Source organism: Pygoscelis adeliae, unplaced genomic scaffold (genome assembly GCF_000699105.1).
Source record: "Pygoscelis adeliae isolate BGI_AS28 unplaced genomic scaffold, ASM69910v1 Scaffold446, whole genome shotgun sequence".
NCBI lineage: Eukaryota > Metazoa > Chordata > Aves > Sphenisciformes > Spheniscidae > Pygoscelis > Pygoscelis adeliae.
The window spans coordinates 161,950-172,775 of record NW_008824992.1 but is presented as its reverse complement, the minus strand read 5'-3'; the positions used below and the strand labels follow the sequence as shown (position 1 = coordinate 172,775).

Below are 10,826 nucleotides of genomic sequence, written 5' to 3'. Positions count from 1 at the left end.
CTGAAAGCGAGTAATTGTGAGGTGACCCAGGTAGTTTATTAGAATCCTGCATTCCTGTAAGATCACCTGATAGAAATGTCCTCTAAGGTGACCAGAGGTGTATGCATAAGAGCAGCTTAGAGAGGAAGAATAAGTTATCTAAATATCTAAAATTGTCTTTTTTGTTTGTTCATTGACGGGAACAGTTCTTGTGTGTTAGATGTTTGAGAGATGACCATTATTCCAAAGAATTTGCAATACAAACACGGCGAAGCTGCTTAATATTAGAGAAGGAAAAACACGTGTGTTAGATACAGTATAGGCAGAACAAAAGAAGGGAGTCTTTCCAATAACAGGACTCATCTGCAGCCTAGCCCCTCTCCTTAGGGTCTTGTGGTGCTGGCAGGTCCAGACAGGAGATGCTGCAAGAAGGTGAATTTTGGGAGCAGTGCTTTTTTTTTTTTTTTTTTGCTTTGGGGGCTATGGGGTTGTGGCCAGAGGCAAGGAGGTTGCTGTAGTTGTTATGGAACATAATAAGAAGGTGATTGGCAGAGCTGCCTGGTGACGGTGGAAAGGAAGGGAAGCTAAAGCAGATGCAGGACATCAAGCAACAGAGGAAGATGCTCAGATGTTGTAAGCTGAAGGCATGTATCGCATGGGAGTTGGTAATAGCTTGAACATAAGGAATTAAGGGGAAGGAAGAATTATGGTCAGTATGAGAGTGGCACAGAAGATTCAAACAGTCAAGGGTGATTAGAAAAGGGGAAGGCAGAGGTGGGAAAGGAAGGACAGATGATGGCTATATATGGCTGTATTAGCTATACTATGGCTAATGTAAGAGAAGTGACAAACTGTTGCAGAGAGTGCTTAAACTTGATCAATGTTAAGTCTGTAATTATACTAATCATAGGCATGTTAGTCTTTGTCAGCTATTTTCTTATTGTCAAAATATCTCATTACTCATTAGTATTTAAAAAGTATTTTTAGTGAGATATTTGATGTTTCTATCACAGCCCAAATAACAGAGAAAACGAAACAAAAAAATAAGTTGATCATCAATTATGAAATTTCACAATGAATTTGGGTAGGGTAGTTTAAAATTATCCACGAAACTAAAATGTTTTTTACACATGTTGCTGTTTTCCTGGTAAATGAGATTGTGGTATGTCTTTATTGACTGTTGGTATTTCTTAATAAAATACCAAAAACTGAAGTAGAAAATCCGGGCAGCATAAGAAAATAAACTGCTATTGCTAAAGAAAGCTGCGTTACAAAAGAGGATGTATAGTCTCCTGCTTTTCCTCTGACTCCCGTAAAACCTCCCATGGTTGGTGGTTTTTTTTGATGTTTACAATGTTAAATTACAGGATTCTTTGAAGGAAAATAAGTTCCTGTGATTATGTAGCAAATAAGCGTTCTTCTGGGATTCATACTGTAATTCTGTTATTTTGATCTTTAATCAAATTCCTTAAATTAAAAATAATGAAGTTAACCAAAAGAAATCTATGAAAAATAACTAAAAGAAATCTATCTCTGGTTCTAGTAACATAGGCTGGTGAACATAAATCACCGTTCACTCTGTCATATCTCCTGTGCTGTAGAAGTTCAGTGTGTAATACAAAACTGTCTTGTAGACCTGTCTTACTTTGAACAGTTTAACCTCACTAAACTAGTGTTTGAAGAGGAATTATATTGAATACTGCTTGAAGGCACAGGTAAGGAAGAAGAAAAACTTAGGAAAATATGCTTATAAAAGTAAGAGGAGACCTGGCACAGAAACACCAGAAACAGCTTTGATCAAAGGGAATTCCTGAATCTGGAGTTGGAGGAGGAAATTGTTTTTGATGTTACATAGAGGTGTGTTAATTTCAGGGTTGTTTTGTATAAAACTCCACAATTTTTTTCCTCTCATGGTGGCTGTACTAGTTCTAGTTTTCATATATTTCCAGTGACAGGCAAAAGAAATTGGCTCTTGAATACTATTTATTCGTACATAAGAATGATCCAGGACTTTGAAGAGCTCTGACCACAGTGGTCTTGTTGACTTGCTTATGAGGTGGCTAGGGAGAAGGAAAAACTCTGCAGTACTTTCCTTTCACAAAAGGTAAATTGTGTAATTGTTCATTTGCTCAAAATTCTGTCTTACGCAGCATTTGATGACTGGCTTTGGCCACCTTCCTTGTGAAGGAGGTTACTGAGGGAACTAGTGAAGTGACTTACACTGACACAGGTTTTTAAATTACAAATCCCTTTGAGTTCCTCAGTGGATACAGATGATGCAGTATCCTTTCTTGCTTCATGACTGAGCCTCACTGCAGGAAAAAATAAGGGGATGCTGTTAGCACAGGAATGTGTTGTCTCTTCACTAACTTCTTTGGGAGAGCCAAGTGGTTTATTGGGAATCATCTTCTGTATTTGCCATGCTAATTTTCACTTGGTTGTAATTCCATTACAAGAGGGTTTTGCATGTTTTTAGAGCGCAAAAGCACCTCTTATGTTTTGAGATGATTTGTTGTGTTCTGATTTTTCTCATGTGACACTGCTACAGCTGTACATGTTCCTGGTGATTTCAAAACTGGAGATGTGTGGTGTCTAATCTGTACTGAAGACAACTGTAGGTATTTATACTGATATCCTGACATCTGTGTTGCATAACTGTTGGCTTCACATTGGGTTTCAAACTGGGGATGCTGACTCAGGAAGCTGGATGTAGATTTGGATCCTGTTTAGCTGGGGCTTTTTTCCTCCCTGTTAATTTTTGTACCATTGTAGCAGAGGAAGCTGGCAGGTGTGCAGGGCTAGGAAGAGAACAGTCAGGATGACTGATTTATCATCCGGTTTGTCATCTTGGATCTCTCTTTTCTTAGGTATGAAACTTTCACTTAAATAAATTGGTTGGAAGGTCAAACTACATTCCTGAGAATTTGAGTGGAAATAGGAAAGTAACTGCAAGATGGGGGGGAGGTCTGTTTGCATATTAATCTCATATTAGCAGTGATTTGTTATGTGCATAGTGAAAAAGGGTCTGCCTTTTATTGGTATAAGGACAGCCTAGCAAACCAATTTCATTTTTACCTTTTAAGCTGTACTGTTTCTTTCCTGAGTGTTTAGTGCTGCTGTTGCAATCTCTGCTCTTAAAAGAATTGTAACGATTTTCCACTTTCTCCCATTCTCTGATTATCCGACTCGCAATACGAGTCACTTGCCAGTACAAAACCACATGCAGATGAACTCAAATTTTAGAGGGGAGGACCTAGGAGAAAGTGGTTTAAGTACATTGTCTTCTCAGAAGCAGAGGTGCCTGGGTAGTTGTTTCTGTATTTGTCCAGGCAGATCTAGGTATGTCCTCTGCAAATATAATCTGTAACGTATATTAGGAGTGTCGGTGGAGGCATTCAAGAAGGAAACATCTATCAAAAAAAATTGCTTTAAAAGAAAACTTCAGAGTATCTAGTGCTGTTCCTATATATTGTAAGTTCCAAAGGGCAGTCAGGAGGTACTGAATTTAATTTAACTGAAATGATGGGGATTTTAGTAAAAAATTGTAGGATAGGATAGGGCCGAACAACAGAATACAATGTGTTGCTGATCTACTAGAAAAGGAAATGCTTAATGTTAAAGAAGATACATTATTTTAAAAAATGGAATCTTTCATATGGCCCTGCTTAAACTGGCAAAATTGATTGAGACACTAGTTGCAAAAGAAGAATGTAGGAAATGGCAGGTGAGATTCCTTTCAAGAAAGGTGAAAGTGAAGTGCTCCAATGCTTAGTATGAGAATTGTTTACTGGCCCAGATTTGGGAATGAAGCAACAAGAAGACTAGCCAAAACTAGAGAAATTTCAGAAACCCAGGTAGAAGAAGTAAATGAGTAGTGCAATGTAAAATAAAATGAAAGATTGATAGCTGCAAAATAACATGAAAAAATAATTTATGAAATTCATATTTTTAGGAAAGGTTTTTCCAGATACATTAAACACTAAAATAAAACTTGTTATACAGAAAATAAATAGTGAGATTTTGTTTTGAGACATGGAAGGTAAAAATAAATGAAAATAATGCATGCTAGGTCTGTACTGATAAGTTCTTTTGTCTGCCACAGACAAGTAGACTTTGAAACTTATTGCTGTATAATGTTTGAGACCTGGATTTTAGCAGGAGAGGTTAGATACTGTCAGCAGATAAGTTTATGCATTTTGCTGTATGTGCAGATGGAAGGGAAAGAATTTTTTGGAAGTTAAAAACTTGTTAGGGGTTTATTAACTTTCCTCAGCAACAGCCTGTCCTGTCTTCATATTTCCTATTGTTAGGACTGGCTGCTTCACAGCAGTTGCTGTTTTTCTTTGATGCTGTGCACTGCTGAACAGGTGTTATTCCACCCAAGAGTTCTGAAATTAAGTAGAAGATGAAGTGACTTATGTCTAAACTTTGAATCGTTTGGGGAATCAAAGACACAATAATATTTTTTATCATTAATTTTATGATCTTTGGTTTTATGTAATTATTGTTTGGAATAATTTTGAGCACACTAAGTTTATAAAATCAATTACTATTCTGTTGTGAATCAGTGTACAGCAGTATTGGTTTCTAGCTGGGACCATTCAATCTTTGCATAGTAAAGTAATGATTCAGTAAGTCATGCTTTTTATTTGTAATCATTTTTCCATATCTTCTCCTTAATGCTGCCGTGGGATGACATTTAATAAAATTTAACTGATCTACAGTTCATTTGTATACTTAAATTAGTAAGATTTTTATAAAATGAAGTTCAAAAAAGTTTCAGTATGGCTATGAGTAATTTGGCATGGTTTCATTTGAAGAGAATTCTTGTGATACTTCAGAAATAAGAATCAGGGAAACAGTTTGCCTTAAAGACTACTTTCTGCTGTTTTAACCAAATTTCACTGTTGATGTGCACCTGAGTAGTTTGCAATATAGGCAATTCTTAGCCTGTTCTAGTCAATGCTCCTTGCTTTGCTTCTGTTTACCTTTTGAGGTTAAGTTCTCCATATACACCACCAATTCTTGAATGTGGTTGCTCATTTTGAAAGCAGTTGCTTTTAAACTTGCTATGGAAATTATCAAAGTGGTTTTTTTAATGCTTCTGCTTCTTAAAACTTGGGAGTTGATTATATTTAACAGTAACCTGTTGTGACCATAAGTATAAAAGGCTGATAACCCTGTTTTCAAATTTTATTTGGTTGTTCAGTGTTACAAACAGTTGTGCACAATATTCCTGCTTTGATTGCTAAGATTGCAATTTAGTAATTTTAGTAAAAGAGCATGAGTAAGTATATATGGCTGTATCTATATACTGAGTATAAATACTTTATTGTATTTAAGTACATGACAAAACCTATTTCAAAGACCAGTCACGACAGACATTAAAGCCAGACGTTGGAGGGAGGGAAATTAATATGTTAGTGTTTGTAAACTGACACAGTTTAATTACAGGTTTTAATATTTAGTATAATTATACAGTGCTTTTCACTTTCATAGTTCAAATGTGAACTGATTTATCCTCATGACACCCCTCTAAAGCACGTAGGTAATACTTATCTCCAGTTTACAAGTGAGGAATGGGATTTGGTCTCGGTACCAAACTGCGCTACAGAGATTAAATTCAGGGCTGCCCATGTTCCTCTCCACAGCCAAACTGTCCATCTGCTGAAGCCTTGCAGTTGCTTGTCTGGGGCTGTGCTGCATCCAGAGCGAATCCACCACCTTTGGGTTCAACCTTCAGCTCTGCCTAGTTTTGAGCCTTCCTGCTGGCTATTGCTAGGGCTTCATCTCACAGCTCCTAAGGCAGCTCCCTCCTGTTGCTTGTTCAGGTAGTTTCTTGTCTACTCACCTGGTCCCACATCTTCAGAAGGAAAGTGGCAGTGTAGAAATCCTGTCCGTTGCCCAAGAGTGATCTGTGTTTGAGTGGGAGAGGAAACAGGCTAGATCAATTGGTGTTATGCCTAAGTGAGTGTAGTGATCTTGAAAAGTGCCTGGTTGAGAGACATGGAGATGGTTGTGTCTCGACCCCAAAACAAGAGTGACGTGGGCAGTGGAAGCTGAGGCTTCCCCAGCAGCATGCACTAGGATGCCTGGCTGCTGCTGTGGTGAACGGTGGTTGGGACTCATGCCTGATCGGACATACCATCTCCATGCCTTGTTGGTCCATGACTATTGCTGAAGACTACCAATGGTGTTGAAGGATCAGTGAATTACAACTGTAGCTGGTGCCGGTTATGTGTGTACTGAAATTTCTTTATACATCCCAATTAAAAAAAAAAAAAATTGATCATACTGAGTGTAGCCTATGTAAGATCTTGTAAGGAAAAATTGCTCTGAGTCAGATGTATCTGTAGTACTGTGCTGAACAGCATGGTAGAGCTCAGACCCTCAGCTTGGTGTCTTCAGCTTTTACAGTCTTCCAACCTACTGGCATGAAAATAACACTCGTGTAAGTACAATGATGCTGAGCCCCTGGGGAAGGTATATTTGGAATCATGCAGGGAGAAGAGGCCTTGGTGGGGGCAGTGCTGCTGGCCTGGGGCAGCGAGTGCCCTTGTTCCTGTAAAGGAACCCTATTAAAGAATCTGCGGTAGCTGTGTTGAAATTTAACCTTCTAGCACAAACTGACCGATGAGCTTTTGATAAAATGTAAACAGTTAGGGAAGGGATTTTGGTTTTTTTCCCTAAATAGGGAAGCTTAGCTTGAGGAATCTTGGGCTATTTTTAATTCAATTTAAAAGTAGCTGTACCAAGATTATTTAAAGATAAATCTCCATTGAAGTGAGGGATAAATATAAGTGTATTTTGTATATTGGTGCTTTTATATAGCTCCTTTTCACAGGTCTTTTCTGTGTTTTAGAGCAATGAAATATTTAAACTGTGTGCAAGGTGATACTGCAAACCTGGGTCTGTGCAACAGCTGCACTGCTTGTTCTCGTGTGTCTTGATTTCCCTTTTTATCTGGTTCTTTGCAACTGAAGACTTACCAGTATGTGTTTTGTGTAGCTGACTGACTGAAAGCCCCTTAAAACTAACATACTAAAGATGGAAGCACTCATGGAAGATGTTATTCATTCCTTAGTTTTTGTACTGTCTTGGGCTTGATTCCTGTTTTCTGAGATACTGTTATGGTTCCTGTGGAAGGCAGGAGAGTTCATTCAGATCTTCAAAGACACAATTTCTTATTAATCTAAATATATGTGTGTGTATATATACAGCAGTGCAGCATTCCCAGCTGTAGGCTGTGAAGTTGGAGGCAGTTTAGGAAGTTGCTAAGCTGGAAAATGTTTTGGTTTTTTTACTGAGTGACTAGTAGACAAGACATCCCTCTGACCCTTTAAATCTTCTGGTTGTATTTTCATTTAATAAACATTCCAGCATTCCCTGTGACTGCTTAAAAGCTTTATCTATGTAACAGAGCTGCAATTGTGAAATGAAGGCTTGCATCAATAAAATCAATGTTTAATTCCTATACATCTGAAGAGTTGTATATATCTTTGCTTTTCAAGTTCTCAGGACTTCTTTGAAAAAGCAAGTTTTTACAAATCTGACTATGTAATTTTCCTTCCCTGCCAGTATCCTTTTTTTGGCTACAGAGGTAACATGGACTTGGATTTAAAAGTGATAGATTGTGTAATGTGATTCAACTTCTAACATTTTCTCAAAAACTAACTGAGATAGAGATTACACAGTTGTGACAAGCCCAAAATCAAAATGTCAAGTTAACTAGAGTCTTGGGCATGCTTAAAATACCTTACATCTGGTATGGTGATGCACTGCCTTGAGTTGTTTCTGTGACAGTCTAGATAAGTGCTTTTCAGCCTTTTCAGTTTGAATACCTTTTAAAAAAAATACCCAGTGGAGGTGCAGGCTTCTTCAGGAAAACACAGATTGCTAGATGGTGCAAGAACTTGTTTTAGTTAATTTTGTCAGCCTTTAGGAGAGGCCACTGGTAGAAAAATCACTGCTCTCAACTGCAAAATTTGAGTTAGAGCAGCCTGTGGCCAAAGCACTGCCTGATGTAAATCTAGTCACTTCAGTTCACACTAGGCTAGTTCAGGTACAGTTGCTCTGAATTGACTCTGTGGTGATGACATTGCCTATGTAAAAATGCTCTTTTGGAAGCACCTTGGTCTTACACAGCTATAACTTATTTATGATGGAAATGCCTTTAGTGCTTTAAGACTTTGGATTTGTTTGGGGATTTTTTTACTCTTTGTTTAGCTTTGCAGAGCCATCACAGCTCAGAGGCACCGAGGTGATGATTTTCCTCATGTTCATCAATAGCAGCGCTCACTAGCAGTCACTTAAACCTGAGCAAGATTGCTGAAGGTACAGGAATTACACAGGTGTTTTGGGGAGAGTGGTTTTAACATCACAGTTGTAGAAGTACTATGCAAAGTCTAATTTTCCTTGTAAAAGCATTCTAGTATAGCTGCTGAGATGGGAGGAAAAAACCTCACATTGATTTTAATGTTTTGTTGTAAAAGATTATTTATTTAAATACCTTTTCATAGGCTGTAATTTCTAAGTGCTTAAGACTACCGAGGAGAAATTTAAGTCTATTTTAAAGAATGTTTAGATTAAAGCCAAGACATCCAAACTAGGACAAAATACAATCCAAAAACCTCTGCAGTAGTCCTCTCCCCTGGACCTATGAACCTCCCTTCTTTATATAGAACATAATGATTTCTTGTCTTGCTGTTTGCAGGTGCTCCTGACCCAACAGCGGGTGCTAGCATAGATGATGAAAACTGCTGGCATTTGGATGAGGAACAGGTCCAAGAACAGGTTAAACTCTTCCTCTCCCAGGGCGGATACCATGGATCAGGGAAGCAGCTCAATTTGCTTTTTGCAAAGGTGTGTTGAGTACTCTAAACCTTCCCTTTTTTTGCTCCCCATTCCCCAAGCCAGTCTGTACTTGTTCCCGTCTTACTCAAAGTCCTGTTGTTCTAAAACAAGGCAAAGCCTTGGGAACACAATGGCAACTTAGTTGTACAGCAATGGACTGCAATCTGATGTGTCTTGAGATCAGTTTAAGGCCATGAAGTGACATTTCAACCATCTGCAGCTTTGCTATTCTCTTCCTTCCCACCCCCAAAACGATGGAGAAACCTGTAGAAATTAGTCTTGCAGCAGTTTGCATAATACACCTGTGGATTACTTGTGGAAGAAGTGTCTTTGAAGAATTGCAATGGGATACTGAAACCAAAAATCTTTAACATTGGGAAGGCAGACTATTTCTTCTACTTAAAAATTTCACATCGCATATATAAATTACATTTCTTATTTAACAGAGGTGGAATATTCAACACTGCAGCATATTGTCTGTACTGTGATTTCTTTGTTTTTTCAAGCTTGTATTAAAAGACTCGTTTCCTAGGTGCGAGAGATGCTAAAGATGAGAGATTCAAATGGAGCTCGCATGTTGACGTTGATAACAGAACAGTTCATGGCTGACCCCCGTCTGTCGCTTTGGAGACAACAAGGAACTGCAATGACTGACAAGTATAGGCAGCTCTGGGATGAACTGGGTAAATGCACAGACTTCAAAATCATTTAGGTGTTCATATGTGTAATGAAGAAACAATTACATCTTTGGGGTGGAGAAAAACTTTATTGTGGTACTAGGTAAAGCAGGCTAGAGTTTTCTGCAGTTTTGCTTGTTCAGTTAAGGTTGGGTGAAATGGAATTTCTGATCTACAGTGTGAGACAATTGCAGTTCAAGGAGAGGAAGCATGGTATGAAACAAGTACAACTGCAACAGGTTGTAAGTACCTGAGGATCTAAAGAGAATAAAGCAAAAAGTGGAAATGTAGCTACACAACTGAGGGTAAGTGTATAAGCCAGTAGTGCTAAACTGGAAAGGTTAAGGAAGAAATCGTTTCACAACTAGAGAGAAAAAGAAGGCAAAAAGAGAAGATTCATTAAGAGTATGAGAAGATAGCAACAAAGGAAAGTAGAAATCCATTACTAAGCAGGAAAAGAGATCAAATAACAGAGGGATAAAACAATTAACACTGCTTTACAGGAAAGGTCGGTTGTGACCAGATACATGACTTAGTTGTACAATGGAGAGAAGATCACAGGCTGAAATGGGAAAGGAATATTTAAACTGGTAAGGTCTGAGGACATTTACTCTAAAGTGTTCCAGAAACTCCAATACAGTTGGAAGTACTGCTTCAGAAGTTCTCAAAATCTGTAGGAAATTGTAGTGGTGGGAATTCAAAACAACTTGAATGTAAATGTCACCAATATTTTAAAGGTGGGTAGGTGAGTGGAAAGAATATTAAGTAACCACAAGCAGTGCTTTCCTAGGTATAAAGTACTGGAACAAACTACTAACCAGTTGGTGTGTAAGTGTATAGAAGATAAAAGCGATAAAAGACAACCTGAATTATTTAAAATACAGTGGTAAATCTGATTTTTTTTCTCCAAAAGATAATTCACTGAGTGTATGAGTGAAGGGATTAATGTATATATCTTAGCTGTAGTAAGGTTTCGGATGCTGTCTTGGAGACTTTCTCAAAGCAAGCTGAAGACGAACAGCCTAAATGGAATTGCATTGTGGCTCACGGAACTTGGAGTAGTAAGCTGTGCACTCAATCTGGAAAGGCACTTCAAGTGTAGATTTAAAGGAGTCTGTCTTGAGATGTTATGGTCAATATTGCTATGCCTGACTTACATGGCATGGAACATAGAAATAAACAAATATTAAATAACAAACAAACAAAAAACCTTACAGATTATGCCCTATGGGACATTATGTAAACACTGCAGAGAAGAGAGTCAAAGACCATAATGCTCTTGATATATTTTAAAGGTCCAAAATTAAGCTAAATGAA

General features: G+C 38.0%; 1 protein-coding gene across 1 annotated transcript in view; it reads left to right on the top strand.

Annotated features, from left to right (window-relative positions):
- The window catches only part of ZSWIM6 (zinc finger, SWIM-type containing 6), a 53,740-nt gene that overhangs the window by 1,762 nt on the left and 41,152 nt on the right, over positions 1-10,826 (top strand). Inside the window, 2 exon segments of the mRNA XM_009326148.1 lie at positions 8,693-8,841; positions 9,365-9,515. Coding sequence (XP_009324423.1) covers positions 8,693-8,841; positions 9,365-9,515 — 300 coding nt within the window.